The following is a 17,025-nucleotide window of genomic DNA, read 5'->3' as shown; positions in this document are numbered from 1 at the left end:
CAGCCGCAGCCAGGACAAGCCCGGCTCCCCCCGCCCCGCTCCTCCTGGCTGCTTTGGAGGCAGCCGGCACGTAGCTGCAAGACCGGGAAAGCGACCGAGAAACGCTCGGTCGGCCTAAGTACTTGCAGATGTGCAGCGGCATCGAGCTGGAAGTCACAGCAGCGTTCAAAGCCCTCGGGTTTTTTTTCGCTCAGCAGGGCGGTTGGAGCTTTCGGGACGGCAACTTCCTAAGGGGTGCGAAGCTTCACCCCTTCCCTCCCCCCCGCCCCGACGAAGAGGCTTCCCCGTCCTGTGACTCCGAGACCTGGGCTGCAAGGCCAGGCCCAAACAGGAAATGCCACAAGCCTTGCTAATGGAGTCATGAGGCTTGGCACCCCCCGCGGCGCGGCAGAACCGGGGGGGAGGGCGGGGGGAAGCGGCTGCGAGGGCGGGCCGGCAGCGGTTGGCGCCGGGGACTCGCCGGCCCTGAGGGAAGCGGGGCCCGACGGCAGAGCGCGGCCGGGCCCAGCGGGGGAGGCGGCGCGCCGCGGCCTCCGGGTGGCCGCCCCCCCTCCTTGCGGCTCCCTGGGCACCCCGCGGGCTGCAGCAGGGCCAGGTCTGAACCTGTTCCCGCCGGAGCCTGTGGCCGGGAGCCCAGACGCGCCGCGGGGCCTTGGCTGCCGTTTGAAATCGGGGCTCCGCCTCGCCCCCCGCCTCCGCCTCCCGCCAGCCTCTCACGGCCGAGGGGAAGGGCTCGGGCGCCATGGCAACCCCGCAGCCTCCCGTGGGCGGTGCCCGGGGGCGGGAGAGGCCGGGCGCCATGGCAACCCTCCCGCCAATCGCAGCGGCGAGCGGCGCCTGCATGGTTTGGCGACAGCCAATAGCAGCCGCCGTTCCCTTGTAGGCATGGCTGAGCGGGGAAGGCCCGCCCCCCCGCGGGACGACGGGGGCGGGGGGAGGAAGCGAGCGCCTTTGTGGGCTTTGACAATAAGATGGCGGGCGGGGGGAGGGTGGGGCCGCTCTCTACAGTTAGCCCCGCCCCCTCCCTCAAGCGCGGAGCGGTCGGTGAGGCGGGAGCGGGGGCTCCTGCGCTGGCAGGCGGCGGCGACAGCAGCGGCGCGGTGGTGAGTAGGACGGGCTGGGCTGGGCTGGGCTGGGCTGGGTCGGGCGCGGCGCGGGGCCCCGGGCCCGCCCGCCTCCCCCCGCGGCTCCGCGTGGGGACGGCGCGGGCGGGGAGCCGGTGCCGGCGGAGCCCGCGGAGGAGGGAGCCGATTCAAAATGGCGGCGGGCCGTTTGCCGGGAGCGCGGGACGATGAGTAACCGCCGCCCGGGGCCGTTCGCGGCCGCGCGCCCGCCCCGGAGCGGTGAGGGGGGTCCGGGGCGGGCGGGCCAAGGGGGGCCGTATTCCCGTCGGCGCTGGGTGCCCCTCTCCTCCGGTCGGTCCCTTCCCCAGCCGCGCACCCTCATCGCCCGCGCCTCCACCCGCGGGCACCCATCCGGCGCCGCCGCACGCCGTGGCGCCGCTGCCTTCCCGCCGCCGGCGCGCCGGGGCTGGGGACCTCCCCCGGCTCCCCCAGCGCACGCATCGCGGCTCAACCCCGCCTCGGCCCCCGCCGCGCTCCCTCCCCAGTCAACGTGCGCCGGGGCTCGCTCCCCGCCCCGGCCGCGCCCGCCGGTCACGCCTCTCCCCGCCGGCTCTGGCGGGCCGCCCCGGCCTCTGTCCTCTGCGTTTCCACGAGCTTTCTGCTCCTCGCACGGCCTGCCGTCGCCCCTGCCCTGGGCGTGCGGCCGCCCCAGCTTCCCAGCCTGCCCTTCCAGCTGGTGGCCCTTCCCCAAGCCCTCGTGTCCTGGAGAGATGCCTGCCAGCCCCCTGTGCCCGGGGGGTGGACCAAACCCCAGTGCTTTATAGGTGCCTTTGTCCCAGTCCGAATAGGGATGCTTCTGGCCCTACCAGCCCTCTGCTGTGTCTGCAGCCCATTTATAACTTAGCACCACCATACGCACGCATATGCCTAAAGAGGAGTACTTGGCTTCCCATCTTTTTACCATTGCACATAGCTTTGGTTTCTTCCCACAGTTGTTATAAAGGAGAATTTTGGAGGGGGGGATTAGAGTGGTAGAGGGGACATACAATACCTTCTTACCTTCCCGTGCTAACCATCATCACTATACTTAACGGCCGTACAAAAAGAAAAAGCACCCTGCTTAAGTGAACCTCCAGCACTGTCCCAGGTAGTTCTTGTCTGCTTTCTCCTAAAGATGAACAGTGCTAAAATCTCCCATCTTCTCTGTTACCCCAACTCTTAGGAAGCGACTTTTTCCCTTAAGTACTTAAGCATATTTTTGGCAGCATATTACTACATGAATCTGAATTGAGTGTGAATCTGGAATGTGTAAGTTGATGCTCTAGTAAGAATTGGATCAAATTTCAAGCACCTTATTTGTAAAGCAGACTGGGAATTTGTCAATCCTAAGGCAAAACTTTTAATGAATTGCATAATACTGTGCTCCCTGTGCTACTATTAAAAAAAAAAAACAAACCCCCAAAAAACAACCCAAAACCCCAACCAGCAAAACTCACAAAAATTCCTTTTTTCATACTGTATTATGCTAGAGATAGCTGTTGTCTCCTTGACGGCTTTTTTGTGCAGCTATTTCAAACAGCAGTTTAGTGTACCACACTATGTTTGGGCTCTTGACACTCGGATAGTAGTGGAAGAAGGGAGATAATATAGGTAGTCTATATATTGTCTCTTGGACGGAGACAGATGCTGCTTGAAATTATCAGGGAATTTTGAACACCTTGCTTCTAAAGAAGCAGCAATCTTGCTCTCATGTACCAAGCAGTTTTACACAATGGCTAATCATTTTTGAGTATGTTAAGTATATTTCTCTATTGATTTACATATTACATTTTAATTAATTAGGTTTTAATTTTAGTATTCTCTTGAGATGAGTGCTTGTCGGAGATAGTGCAGGGAAGTCTGGGGAAGGTTATTTATTTGCAAGGTTTTAATTGCATCTGATAACGGCTATGAAGTTAATATATTTTTTTACTGATAACTTAGGTTCTGAGGCACGCTGGTATGCCAGTTAATAGAATCTGAAGAAATAATTGCTGTGATGGGCATGTTCTTTAAGTTTATGCTAGCAGAGGTCCACATGGTTTGTTTATTGCTCTAGGGAAGAACCTGGAATCCCATGCAGCAGGTCTTACGCATTATTATATTGCATGGGAAAACTGTTTCCTTCTTTAGTATGTTAACAGATTACAGACTGGACTGGTCTGCCAACATCCCCTATGTCTTTTGGTTTGCGGACGTGATAATGGCTCTTTTACCAAGAACTCATGTGTTCCCATCAGTGGTCCCCTCTTGTATTAGTCTGCTATTTTGGGAGACTAACGGCCAAAGCCTCTTCCTCTAAAATTGTCAGATACCCAAAATAGCACCATAAAATATTTTCATTTATTGTTCTCGTGACTGCATCATCTTTATCTTTAGTTGTTGTGGGGGTTTTTATGGGTTTTTGTTTGGTTGGGTGTTTTTCAACAAAGTTTATGCCCTTGTCACCTACCCTAAACTAAAGCATATCTAGTAGGAATTTGGGGATTCAAATAGTTGCTGTATACAGGCTCTCAAAGAGATTGCCCTTCATTTATGGAGTATTTTGAAAGTATACCCGGGGAGCAAAAACTTCTGAACTTTTATAGCATCATAAGTTGTTTGACAGAAATAAGAAATACTTTATTGACTTGATATTATGGTGTCTCACTGGAGTTGTAATTCATATGCCTCATGACCCTGTCTTGAATGTTACTGTGAGCTCAGTCTGTAGAAGAGAATGAGACTCTGAGTTGGTTGAAATACAGTTTCCATGACATAACAGCATTTTAGTCCGAATATTTTGGGATTGAGTCAAAATATTTTGTCTTGAGAGTGTTTAAGGTGTGGTTTTTTTGTTGTGGTATTTTAACGAGTATGCAGCTTCTTGAGAAAAACATGTTTTCTGCCCCTCCTCCCCACCCCCCAAGTCCTTTGTCAACCATCTCTTTCCCCCCCAATTTTGCGAGCAAGCACTCTTCAAAAATTTTTTTTATTACCAGCCACAATAGAAAATAAGAATAGATGTCCATATGCATCCTCTTTACTTGTTTCTTTTCTAGGTATGTACTTCAGTTGCAGACACTGAACTGTCTTGTACTGCACAGACATGTCTAGAAAAATATCGGAATTGTTTTCATATTTTATCATATAAGTTTTTGTAGCCTGTTGAAATGGAGCATTCTTTTAGGTTCCAGTAATTAAAGAAATTGTTGCATGTGTTTGGTAGTTGTATTTGGTATATCAAATCTTATTTTACCTTAAATGTGTTTTTAAAACTCAGCTTTTATAATTAAAACAATTTAATTACTGTCATTACTTTCATTATTGTCATCTTGCAAAGTAAATCTTAGTCATAAAGTTTCTGTGCTGGTAAAGGAAAATTCTCCCTGGTTTTGCTATGTTTCAGTTTTGTATTTTGTGTGTGCTTGCTCTTTTTCTCTAGATACTACAGAGATACATGGGTTTGCACAACAAAGGTGAAAACTGTATAGTTTTGTGATAAAAGTAATGAAGACTTGCTTTCAGTATGCTTTTGTGTGTGTTTAAATTTTTCAGATGATTGCTAAAGATTTTGTTTGCGCTTTAAGTGGCAAAGGTGTAGGGATAAGGGAGAGGCTGGTCCAAAGGTCAGGGTAATAGCCTAGGACTTGGACTTAAACTGGCAGTTTCCTTCTCCTGCTGCAGATTTTGTGTGTGGTGTTGGGCAAATCACCTTTGTGCTCTAGCTGTAAATTTTGTTTGATAGTACTATTCAAGTTTGTAGGAGTGTGGTGAGGATAGAGATACTGAAGCAATTGACAAAATACAGAGGTGTGTAAGTTTCTGAAATGGGAAACTATTTTGTTCTGCATCTCCTGTACTTGCTAGGTGGTGCTCTAACTTTTACTGTATGGACTCTTGCTCAGTAGCATGGGAGAAGAGGAAGGACTACATCAAACACAATTACTGGTATGTAATTTTTTGCTTCTTAAATGAAACTGTAATCTAGTATTTTGTGCAGTCTCAGGAACGGGGTGACAACTGTTTTTATGATGTAAGATACTAATTGGAAGTAAGTGTTACAGAAAAAAAATCTAGTGAATGCTGTGAAAGGTTTACCTTTAAGAATTCATAAACATTTTTTTCTCTGCTTCTGCACACCCAAGTGTGTGTAACGTATTTAGGTTTTCAAGTTTTCTGCTGCTTCTGTTCTTCTGTTGGTGTGCCTTAGAATAGTAGATGTATGAAAAACAGGTTAACATTCAATTGAAGTGTTGTAATTATTCTTCACAAGAATATAAGTTGAAGTAAAAGAAGCTTCAAACTCTGCACAGAGTGTTTCATGTTTGATGACAATATCATACATGGTTGATTAGTAGTCCCAAAAGATGTCTCTAGAGGTCAAGTTTCACATGGGGTGTGTGTGTGTTTAGAAATTACTGTACATACAACTTTGTAGGAAAAATTAAATGGGATATCCTCCGATAGGAAGTTGCAGGAATATCTAAAAATCTGGAAAAGGCACTATCAAGCAAAAACTTGGGTTGTATTTAATGGGAATAATGCAAATACATTAGGTTACAGCAGAAAATTTTAAAAGAAACTTCCAAAGCATTTAATATATTGGTAATCCATGGATAGCTTTTAAGAAGTCTATGAAAAATGACCATAAGACTAAGTTCATATATTCTATATTGTAGTCTCTGCATATTATGATTTCTAAAGAGTTTTGTACCTTCAGTGGAAAGAAATCTCTGAGAGTTGGCAAATCAAAAAAAGGTTATTTCGTGGATATATACAGCAATGTAAGAAGTGTTGTACAGAGTCAGACCACATGTTTATCTAGCTGGTGTGCTATCCCCAGGTTTTCAGAGTAGATAAGTATGTAATGTATTTTGAAAGGAATAATGTTGTTGCACTTTGGTGGATTTTTAGTGTCTCTGAAAAAGCTGAGAGAGAGCTCTCTGAAAATATGCGGAACATATGGTAGCAACCAGAAAAGCAAGGTAGAGTTTAGGGCTTACCAAAGGAAATCGAAAATGATATAGAAAGACACTGCAATAGTATTTTGGTTTTATCAGCTTTTAGTTGAAAAACTTTGTTTTGTTTGGGTCACTCCATTAAAAAAAAATCCCCAGATATTGGGCAAACAGGAATTCTAAGGACAGAAGAGTTAGAAGGGGCATAACAAAGGTGCCTAAATGTAAAGATCAGGTACTAGCTTTCATTTGCAGCCCAATTTTTTTAAGACTAAAAGAAGTGATATGTACTGCATTTAAAAAAAAAAAAAAGGTTACTTTGTATTTCAAGAGATCAGCTGCAATATTTGCATGGGGCACTTCTATCAATATTAGTGCAATTCAGAAGATCTGGAGGCTAGTGCTTGAAAGTCAGCACTTGTAAAATTCAGCAAGTGATTTTTAGTTGTAAATAATGAGAAGCCTGGATGCACCCCACTTGTTTTTAGCTGTTGAACCTAAACTAGGAATATGGGAATTTTGCTTTCTTATAGTCAACTGGGAAAGAAGTTACAGAAGCCCATACAGAGGATGACTGTGCCTATCCTTATTGGACTTGCACAATTCATATTGGAATTACACAGTTCAGTTACTCACTTGAGTAAGGGAACCAGAAGGACTGCTTTAGGCACCTCAGTTGAATGTCTCAAGTTATATGGAACAAATCTAGATCTTACTCTCCCTGTAGCCAAAATAAGCTTACCTTTTCAAGTATGCTGCCCATGGTATTTTTTTCACATTACTCTGTTAGGCATGCTGATGTTCTGGAGGGGTCAAATCTTTTAAAGATGGTGTGCCAGGTTGTATTTTTATTTCCAAAATTGGAGGTTAAGCATGCCAGTAGAAACTCGGGAGGAACGAGGAGAAACTGCCTCTCCAATAGGTGAAATACAGCCATTGAGATGTTTGCTTCTGTGTGAAGCAGCAGCTCCTGACTTCCATCAAGTGTGGAGCTTAATGGGAGCCAGGAGCTGGGAGCCCCTGCCTCTCTCCAATGCCGTGACTTGTGGACCTGCGCACCCCTGGTTCCTGAGTGCCATCTTTGGGACCAGTCCATATGTTCCTGATCCCTGTTGTACCACACTGGCCATTCTGTAACCTGGTATGACAATTCTGATGTTTCTATCTTAAAAGAATTTGCTGTTTAAATTTAAGAGTAAAGTTTTCTGGTTTGTTTTTTAGTCTTTTTTTCCCTCCCTCTTGAGCTGTTTATGTTGTACAAGAATTTTTTATTTATTTTTTTTTTAACAGGACACAATGTTTGTGCGAGGATTAAAGAGAAAATGTTTTGATGGCGAAGAAGATATTGAAGGAACTCTAGCTGGTATTAAGGCTATTCCTTCATATAATCTTCAGCGGCAGTCACTTTTAGATATGTCCTTGGTTAAACTTCAGCTGTGTCACATGCTGGTTGAACCTAATCTTTGTCGTTCGGTACTTATAGCCAACACGGTACGGCAGATCCAAGAGGAAATGACTCAGGATGGGACTTGGCAGATGATAAATACACAGAGTACAGGGCAGGCATCCCTGGATCGTCTTGTTTCAACAGATATCCTCTGTCGTTCATCTAGGGAACAAGCTGAGGGAAAGCATGTTCCAGGCTATAGTACTTTCAGTAAAGACTTTGAGGGTGACCAGGCACAAGATAGCTCAGAAACTATGTCAACAGCCTCTTCAGTGCAAGCTCCGAGAAACCTGCAGAGCAACGTGTGGGAAATGGAGAATCCACAAGAAAATAAAGGAAACTTTCAAAAATCATTAGATCAAATATTTGAGACACTGGAGAATAAAAGTCCTAATTCTGTTGAAGATCTTTTTTCAGAAGTTGACAATTCTTACTATGATCTTGATACTATGTTAACAGGCATGATGAGCAACACAAAAATGGGACACTGTGATGGGCTTGAAACGTTTTCTTCTCCAACAACTACAACTTCTAACTCTAATTGTAAATCTGATCTTAATGAGCTTGATCATATTGTGGAAATCCTTGTTGAATCCTGAAACTCCTTGTGTAGGAGATAAAGATCTCTTAATGGGAAAAAAAGACTTGAGAAAGCTATTTCCACAGTTTGTTCTATCAAATCTGCACAAATATCTATATATTATATAGATATATATATTAAAAAAGCACTTCATATTGCAAAATAGTGTTAACTCTTAAAGTTAACCTGCAACTTGTAGTGTAATAATCCGATTTATTGTCCACTGAACTGTAAGTACATACGGTAAATGTTTTTAAGTTTGGGGTCCAAGGCTCTTGAAATTGGGTTCCTTTTACCAATTTGTTTTAGCCTTTGATGGAGGATATGCTCAGTGAGAGGGAGTCTCTCATCTTTTTCTTATACTTCTCCCAGTAAAAATGGTAATAAACATAGAGAGAAGTTGGATAACTGGTTTCCTATTTTCCTCCGGTTTCCACTTTGTTACACCACATAACTCCTACCAGATCTGCTGCTTCTAAGTCGCTACATGGCTCTTAAAGAGCAGTATGCAATAGTTCCTGTTATCCTAGCTAGCTTATTCTGTTTTTTGCTACAATTTTTACTTCAAAAATAGTTTTAAAGTGTTTATTGGTGTTTAGATTTTTCCAGGTATTTTCCTAAAATATATTTTTACTACAGATATTATGTCAGCTGCTAACTTAGTAACTTTTGATCATATCTGCAGTTGATGTATTTTTTTGAAAGATTTTCAAAAAGGGATGTTTTTTTACCATGAGCTACCCAATGTAGTTCAGTAAAGTGTATGTAAATGTAAATATATGATTTTATACTTTACATTAAAATGTAAGAGCTGTTTTCATGATTCTGTTTTATAGAGTAGTACTTTACTAAATTGAGAATTGTACAATTATGCTTTTCATATCCCGTATACTTGAGTATCATTAGAAGAAGAGCTTTGATCCAGCTAGATACAATTACATTTAATTCATTTCAGACCATATTTTTTGTTAACTACAAACCTAAATTACGTAGGTTTTTATTTATGTGTATTTATATGTAAATGTCATCAAGTGAATTGTTTATCAGTGAAGTCTACCATCAAATATTTGTTTATATGGGATAACTATCTTGCACTAATTGCTACAAAAAGTGTTATTAGCGGCCTTTAAATCTCAACTGGTATGTCATGATGTCTTGTCATAATTAATATGCTCCACTCTTACCAAGGGTTCCCTCTTGGCTTTTTTAAATAACAAAAGATAATACAATATGGGATGGTGTTCTTTTCTTCAAGTACTCACATTCGTTTTGGAGTGTATATAATTAAGCTTATTCCCATGAGACTTTTTCGGGGGAAAGGGATAGATCAAGTACAGTGTATGATTTTGTTATAAAATGACAAATGTTTACCTTCACAGGCTGGTACTGGGGAAGAGCTCTGAACTAGCAGGGAGGTAGAGAAGGGGGAAAAGATTGATTGGTTTCTGGAATGTGTTAGCATTGGTTCTGCTAGGGGAAGACATCTGCCAGTAACTCAGTTGTTTTCTGTGGACCTGAACCAAGCAAGTCACTGAACGTGAAGAGAGTACATTTCTGTGTCTGACAGACTCTGCCTTCCTGCAAGTGACCTTACCTACAACACACTATCATTTTCAGATTCTCAAACCCCTAAAAAGGAGGGTGGGGGCAGGGGGGTGTTAAGGCCATTCCAGGGCCACCTCCACAAAAGGAGACTACTGAGCTTATGATTTCAAAAAGTGCTTTAGAAGCATCTGGTTTGGGGAAAAATGACATCACTTTGCTAAATTTTTCAAATTTGATAGTTGAATGCGTATTAACTCAGTCACATGAAACCACGCAGTTGGTGTGAGTCTTCAGTGAATTTCAAAGTGGTTTTTGTATTAAACTTGGACGTAAGATAATCCGTAGTTACTGTAGTAGTTAAGCATTGCTTCCTCAATTAAAGCTTGATTAATAACTTTGTATTAAATTATGAAATATCACATAGATACTTGCAAGTTCAGTCCATATAATACAGCTGGACCAAAGAAACAAACCAATAATACATGTCTTAATCAACAGAGACATCACTCATAACTGAAAGTGTTGCAGTAGTATATCCTGCTTCAGGAGGATACAAATATTGATGTGAACTGTCGTATCTCACAGTGACATAAGTCTGTTTTATTTGGCAATGTTTGTTGCAGTATCAGAGATTCTTCCTTCAAAATTATAAATCCCCAGGAAATTTTTTGTGATGCTTTTCTGTGTGTGAATAGATCCACTGAATTGGACAGCAGCTGCCTTGGGGTAAAGCAGAAAGCCAGGCAGTTTCAAAGTTTTATAAGGGGAACACTAGCATTGAGTTGAATAACTAAATATCTTCTGTCCCTCCAGGAAAGTTCCCCAAAACTGCTATGAACTGTGGTTCAAAACCCACAGGTTTGAACAACTGTGGGTGTTCCCCTCTGCCCCCCCCCCCCTCCATTTTCATTAAATGAGCAATAGCATGTTAAGATATTTAAAAAGATGCTCTCCTCCGCCTCCTTTGCGTGCATCAGTCTTCATGTTACAGGTAGGAATTAGTATAATTTGTTCGTAACTCTGAAACTGTCTACGTCAAATGCGTGTGTGTGTATATATGTATCTATATCTCACCGTACCAGGCATCTAGCTGGGTGCATTCCTTTACTGAAGAAGCTATGCCTAGTTAGAGCAATTTGTAGAGACCATTTGGCTTAACAGGAAAGGTATTAGGTAAGTATGCATTTATGTAGTTAAGCATTTAAACAGAAATATATATCCTGTTTTATTACATTCTTAAAACTTATGCCAAATCTTACGTTCTTTTACGTGCCTGATATCTTGGCTCTAGTCTTCAGCAGGTATAAGAATTTGTATTGCTGAAACTTGCACAGTCACTGTACAGAACTGATGTGTGCCTAGAACTGGTCTGACTCTGCAAGGACCAGTCAGTGTAAAATCAGTTTGTCTCCCTACTGCTGTATTGGTGTGTGTCCTGTTTAATTCAGCTGCTCATTCTGGGTAGCTTCACTTCTGTTTTTTTGTTTTTGTTTTTGTTTTTTTTTTAAAAGGAGCTTTATTTTCTAACTTGCATTGTCATTTCTTTGCCAGTCTAAAGAGGTCTTAGTTAAACATGCATCACTTAAAGGTTAATACAGTATATTTCTCCTCTATGTATTCCTCTAAGATACTGAGAGACATCAGAAATGATAGGGTGCCTGTAAGACAGTGAATTTTAAATTACTTATTTTGTGAACCGTTACTACAAATGGCAAGAGATAATACTTGCTGATGGTGATTTTCTTAATTTCTACATATAAATGGGAAGTAATTTAACCTCTGTTAAATTAGGAAAGGCTTCTGTTAGATCTTGCTACCATTTCTAGCAGCCTTTTTTCTTTTATGTGCTCCTACGGAAAAGAGTCATGGAACTTGCACAGCAGTCAACGCCGTGTCTGAAACAAGGCTGTTGGTCTGAATGACATAACTCAGCTTTAGACATGCACAAAAGGAGGTACTTTCAGGCAAATAGCTAACATCAAATCTGCTTCCTTCTCAGGTAACCTTGAGTATCTGTCCCCTTCTGCCTCTGTGCCTGTGGTTTTATTTCTCCTTCTCCCTTTCCAGAAAATCCAGAACACATGGAGCTTTTGGAGCTCGGGCATTCAGCAAATGTAAGAACTGTGAGGATCCAGGCTGCATTAGCGGTGGCTTGTGCGTGTGAAAGCTTGTCTGCTTATCACTTCCCTGTTCGTTTGGTGTTTGTTGTTTGGTTTGGTTTTTTTTTAATTCCCTCTCTCTTCTGCAGCTCTGCAAGTTTATCTAGCAAAAGATGTTGCCTCCCTCTATGAATGTAGCCATATTTGCCTAAAGGAAAAATCTGCTAAACGAAGAGGGAATAGTTTCTTTGGATGACAAGCACCTTTCCAGACTGCCTCAGAGGTGCAGCAGTGAGGGGTTTCAGCCTTAAGCAGGTTAGCGATTCACATGCGAGTCTTCATACTCACCAGGAATTACCTGCTTTCAAAGCTGTCCTTAGACTGTTTTTGAAGTCTCAGGTATGTCTGGACTGTTTTAGTAGGCATTTTAAAAAGCATTATTGTAAATTGACTGATAGTATAGTTTTATATTGTAATTATCGGACTATTATGGATGTCTTGTGCCTCAGAATATTGATTTGAGTGTATGACTGCTTTACAGTTCTGCAACTGATTCCATATTCCTATATAAGTAAACAAACTGTCAAAAGCTAGGATGAAAAAAATACCTATTTATTTGCTGACATCTAGGATAAGACAAATAAAAATGCTTTCAAAAGTGACTTCTGTTCAAAGTGAAAGTAAGTTTATGTCTCAGGCCTAGGATGTGTAGTCCCTTATGCAAAAAAAACGTGACTGATCATGACAAATTTTGATTGCTCATCAACTCTTAAATGAGTGTGATTTCACACTATGTGACTAATACTAGAAGTACAAAACCACCAAGTTCCAAAGAAATGAAATATATACATCTTGGGAAAATACATATTTTTGTCAATTTGGCTCCTTTAAAAAACAGCTTATACTTTCGGAAGGATTGTCTAAACTCCTTTTGGTTTCTCTTGCAAAGCTGAGAGTTAAGATAAATTTTCTGTTTTTTTCAAGGAAGTTCCACAAAGAGATGAAATCCCGCTGAATAATTCAAGTTGTCAGGAAAGAGATTACTTCAGATGTCTGTAGTGACCTGACTTTTTTTAAGGACAGTGAAAAATACTAAAATTTCATTATCTGACATGATTTTCATAAGTTTGTATGGTAGCTTTTTTAAAAAAACAATTAGTCCTTTGCTTAACCAAGATTCCCCCAAAATGAGTGTTTTATGAACTGAAGAATTATTGTGGTAAATGTTGGTGCACGACCAACTTATCAACAGGAAAATATAAAGCTAGAGGCAACTTCCCATTGCAGGGAAAACATTCAGTAACTTCAGCTGTTTCAACTGTCATCTTTTTTGGGAAAAATAATGATACAGGTGATTACATTACTTCTTGCAAAAACAATTAAAAAGAAATTGTATCTGCATGTCTGCTGCATTTGGAAGTCCCTTAGGAGCATGTGGGAAGTGGCAAGTGTGTACTGCAATAGTAAAATGCTACAACGAAGGAACAGTATATCATATTTTTCATGTGCCAATTACAGACGAGTTTTGGAGATCAAGAAAATGTAATGTAACTTCAACCTCAGGTTGTGCAAGCTTCCAAAACAGGACTTCTAAAGGGAAAGCAGGTATGGTGCTAAAATAAAAGCCACCAAAAGAGTTTAATGCTCAGAGGAGAAAAACAGTACTTATAACAAATTCACTTTTCTGTGTTTGAGATCGTTACTGAGAGAAATGCTAGATATGGAAAGTACTGGGTATTGGGATTTTTTTTTTTTTTTTTGGTCCAGTGAGCTGACTGAAGTTTAAGATAAAATTGTTGAATTGTTATTTGTTTTAATTGAAACAAATTTTGGGTTGCTTTTGTGTCTCTGCTTTGTTTGAAAGGTATAGGGAGAAAGAGCTTTTTCTTGTAAATTGTGATTCTTTCGACAAAATAGAATAATGACTTTAGTACTCCGACAAACATTCAGTAATGTGGGGTTTTGTTTTTTTTTAAATACCATCTTGAGTCATGGCTTTTTTTTCTTTTTTAAACTTGAGTATGTGTAGTATTAGTAGTTCACAGAGGCTTTACCACCAAAAAGAGGTGGTAAAACTAACCAGGCTTTAGTGCAGTAGGCACTACCCTTTCTTACTTTCCTATGGAAGTACGGCATACATGATCATTCTGTCATTCAGCTTCAGAATAGCTAATTAATTTCAGCCAAATCTGGCAGATCTCTCAGTCACTAGATTTTTAGATTTTTTTTTTTTTTTTTTTTAAAGTGTGGAGCTGAAAGAGATCAGAAGAAAACTGCGTTCTGTACTGATAGCCAGTAATCCAGATAAGGTAGAGACATTTATAAGTTTCCAGGCATGAGACCAGCTTCAATTAGAGCTTGTACCTTAGACACAGAGGCAATTAATCACAGGCATAAATCCTTAGGAAAGCAGTCTTCATTAGTTCCTGTGTTCCTGGAACTGTGTTTTTGAAGAGATCCGTAGTATGAAGGTAAGCAGAAGTAGCAGACCTCCAGTAATCCTCTCAGATGAGTTATATAGAGACCCTGATTGGTTTTGGGGTTGGGGTTTTTTCTTGCTCATGTGAAATTTGCTGCAAAAGCAAAAATGCTGCTCATGAGAATGGTATCCTGGCCTGCTGCGGTGAGTACAGTCATACTGAAAGACCATGTTTAAATCATAAAAAAATCATATTGCTAAGTCCTCTGTTTGCCTCGAGGTTAGTTTAAGGCAAAATTGGGAGAGCATTAAAGACTGCTAGAACACGACCTCATTTGAGAAAGTAAGGGCCTTTTAAAGAAAGTTTTTGTCAAGAAAGACCTTATATGTCAGCTCAGACCTCTGAATTCTTAAGCCTGAGAGACAAGCACAGCTCCTCTAGCTTCAGATGCGAGTTGCACAGGACATAAATATCGCTAAGCTGAACTAGGTTCCAGTTTTCTTATATGAACCCCACTGTCGACACTTGACACAAGTGAAAAAGTGACAAAAACCTTTGCAAATAAATTGGTGTATTTTGTGTAATTTCTATTAAGTTCTCCAAATGTTAGGCCATAAATCCAAAGTTCTGATGCGTGTATTTAGACAACTCCCTGTTAATTTTTTTTCATAGATGTTGTGAGAGCATGTATGAAACAGAACTGACCTTTCTAAAAACTCCTGCTGTAGAAGGCACGCACAGCCTGTCAAACAAAAATTGGTTACAAAACAGCTGACTGCGTCAGGTTAAAGACTTAAGAAAAAGTGGGGAAAGTGGGGTGAGCAGTGAGAGGTCTGTGGAACGGGAGGAGAATGGCAGGTGGCTCAGGTATTGCATTAACTCCCTGTAGCTTGAGAGAGGAATGAATCTTCTGCTGTACCAGTGCTATGGGGTTGCCTGGAGAACGTATAGTTTTGGCCAACGAGGGTCAAGTCTAGAAGACCTAATTTTTGCGCATGTTATTAAAACATTTTGGTGGCGCTGCTTGTTAAATTACCCCTTTATATGCTGCATTAGACACAATCCTTCCAGCTCTGTCTCTTCTACACCAGCTACCTTTGTACACCTATCCTGTATCCATTCCTTGGAGCTAATCCCTGGCATACGGCAGGGCTCGGTCCTGATGCGATACTCCTGGTCGTCCCTGGTTGACTTGAGCAGACAGAAGAAGTCTGAACATCTTGGAGTTAGTCTTCTGCGTAAGCCACAGTGCGTGGTGGGAAGGGAAGGGCTATGGGGGGGATATTCGGTCCACTCCTCCCCCTTGGTGCTGCCACCGGTTCCCTGCTTATGCTTGGTGTGGCAGATGGACCGTGGGGGTAGGGGTGTCACCCCTCAGCCATTTGGGGAGGCATCCTCCTCTCCGACGCAGCCCTGCAGCGTGTCAAAAAGGATTCATTAATGCTGCTTGCAGCAGCACTCGCTCCCCTTCTGTGCTCCGTGACCCCCGGCAGCGAGGTCAGAGCACAGCTGTGGCCCAGAAATCGGTGGCGGCACGCTGCAGGAGAGAGGAGGCCTGGAGAGACGGTCCCCTCGCCTCCAGCGATGGATCCTGCCGGGGTCAGCTACGGCTTTCTGTGCCTCTCTGCCCTTCCCCTTGCTTCAGGTCACAGGCCCTGTGCGCTCCTACCCCTCCACAAATGCCAACAGGAGACACAAGGGTTAAAATCTGTTGGACCTGAGGGGTTTGGTAAAACCATCAGTTTCCTTTAGCTGAATAATCGCAAAAAGAAACTACAACTTTGATGAAACGTAAGTTGATCTCCACCAGACAACTTCAGGTGTTTCTGTGGTATTTATTAGACCAACACGTAATCTGTGAATTTGGTCTGCACACACATGCAGTGTAGGAAGAACTCTGTCTGTGTAAATGTGCTTCATTTTTGTTTGGTTTTACCATCCTAGGGATTCATCTAAACCGTCTCTGAGAGAGCTGAGCAGCTTTTTGGGGATTCATCAGGTAACCCATGGTTAGGGTTCGACAAAGGCTCCAAATCAATCCTCACAAATACTTGAATGTCCGATTTTGAAACCTGGTTTGCACAAACGCTTGTGCCAATGTAACTTGATTACGCAAATGCCTGTGGAAAGCAAATAGAAGAGGTTTGAGCATGGACAAAACCACCTCATCTTTAAAGAAAAAATATTAAGTGAATATTTATGGAAGAATTGTGCAATATTTGATGATTTGATGTAGCTTTATCGCTGGTCGAGAGATGTGTGCGCCTTGTTTCCCAACTGCCCTGGAAACGGGAGTTACAGGAATGCTGCTGTGTGGAAGCCCGTGCGATTCCTCTTATTAAATTTAAATAATTTAGGCAGTTTCGGTCAGAGACCGCGTTTAAACCGAAAAAAAAAGGGGGGGGGTGGGGTGGGTACAGGGCTCCGGTCGGGGCTGGCCGGTGCCGCCGCGGGTGGTTTCAAGCCCCAACGTGCGGCAGGAGCGCGGGCCCGCCGGGGGACGCCGCCCGCCGCCACTGCGGCCCCCGCCGGCCCCGGGGCCTCGGGCGGGGCCGGGCCGGGCCGGGCCGTCCCCTGCCCTGCCCTGCCCTGCTCTACCCGCGGGCGGTGGCGCGTGCGGCGGCGCCGCGTGCCGCCCCGTGCCTGCCCGCGCGCTCCGCCCCCCCGCCTCCGGCCTCGTCAGCGGCACCCGCGCCGCGCGGGCGGGGCCGCCTCCCGGAGCGCCGCGCCGGGGGACGGGGGACTCGGCGGCGCCCGTCTTCCGATTGGTGGAAGCCGGGGTGCGGCCCCGCCCACCCCGGCTCTCCCAGCTTTCTCATTGGGCGGTGCCGCGGGGCTAGTCGGAGCTCAACCCCCCGGTTCGCCGGCCAGTGAGAAAATGGTTGCTGGGC

General features: G+C 43.6%; 1 protein-coding gene and 1 long non-coding RNA gene across 5 annotated transcripts in view; one reads left to right on the top strand and one right to left on the bottom strand.

The window, feature by feature from the left end:
• LOC140652730 (uncharacterized) overlaps positions 1 to 470 on the bottom strand; it is a 77,034-nt gene extending 76,564 nt beyond the window's left edge. Inside the window, exon 1 of the long non-coding RNA XR_012042935.1 lies at positions 123 to 470. This is a non-coding gene — a long non-coding RNA (uncharacterized lncRNA). The remainder of the gene's footprint in view (positions 1 to 122) is intronic.
• Positions 471 to 965: 495 nt separating this feature from the next.
• Positions 966 to 16,445, top strand: CDCA4 (cell division cycle associated 4). Of its 4 annotated transcripts, none has more exons than XR_012042933.1 (5): positions 1,166 to 1,343; positions 4,953 to 5,033; positions 7,334 to 12,113; positions 12,699 to 13,319; positions 13,960 to 16,445. XR_012042933.1 is itself a non-coding variant. In XM_072863906.1 (4 exons), the coding sequence occupies exons 3-4, from the start codon at positions 7,140 to 7,142 to the stop codon at positions 8,087 to 8,089; spliced, it is 801 nt and encodes a 266-aa protein (XP_072720007.1). In that variant the 5' UTR covers positions 1,055 to 1,103; positions 4,953 to 5,033; positions 7,005 to 7,139; the 3' UTR covers positions 8,090 to 12,113. The 4 variants fall into 4 exon arrangements, 2 of the variants coding, with proteins under 2 accessions (XP_072720009.1, XP_072720007.1); XR_012042934.1 differs by lacking the exon at positions 1,166 to 1,343 and adding an exon at positions 4,543 to 4,561; XM_072863906.1 differs by lacking the exons at positions 1,166 to 1,343; positions 12,699 to 13,319; positions 13,960 to 16,445 and adding exons at positions 1,055 to 1,103; positions 7,005 to 7,184.
• Positions 16,446 to 17,025: the final 580 nt, after the last annotated feature.

The sequence above is a fragment of the Ciconia boyciana genome, chromosome 6 (assembly GCF_034638445.1).
Source record: "Ciconia boyciana chromosome 6, ASM3463844v1, whole genome shotgun sequence".
In the NCBI taxonomy this organism is placed as follows: Eukaryota; Metazoa; Chordata; class Aves; order Ciconiiformes; family Ciconiidae; genus Ciconia; species Ciconia boyciana.
This window is presented reverse-complemented; position numbering and strand designations above follow the sequence as displayed.

Excerpts from the sequence above, each read along its gene's own strand:
- CDCA4 (XM_072863906.1), top strand. The coding sequence starts at position 7,140 with ATGTTCCTGATCCCTGTTGTACCACACTGGCCATTCTGTAACCTG. Across the intron at positions 7,185-7,333 it reads ACTGGCCATTCTGTAACCTG|GACACAATGTTTGTGCGAGG; the intron begins GTATGACAATTC and ends TTTTTTTAACAG.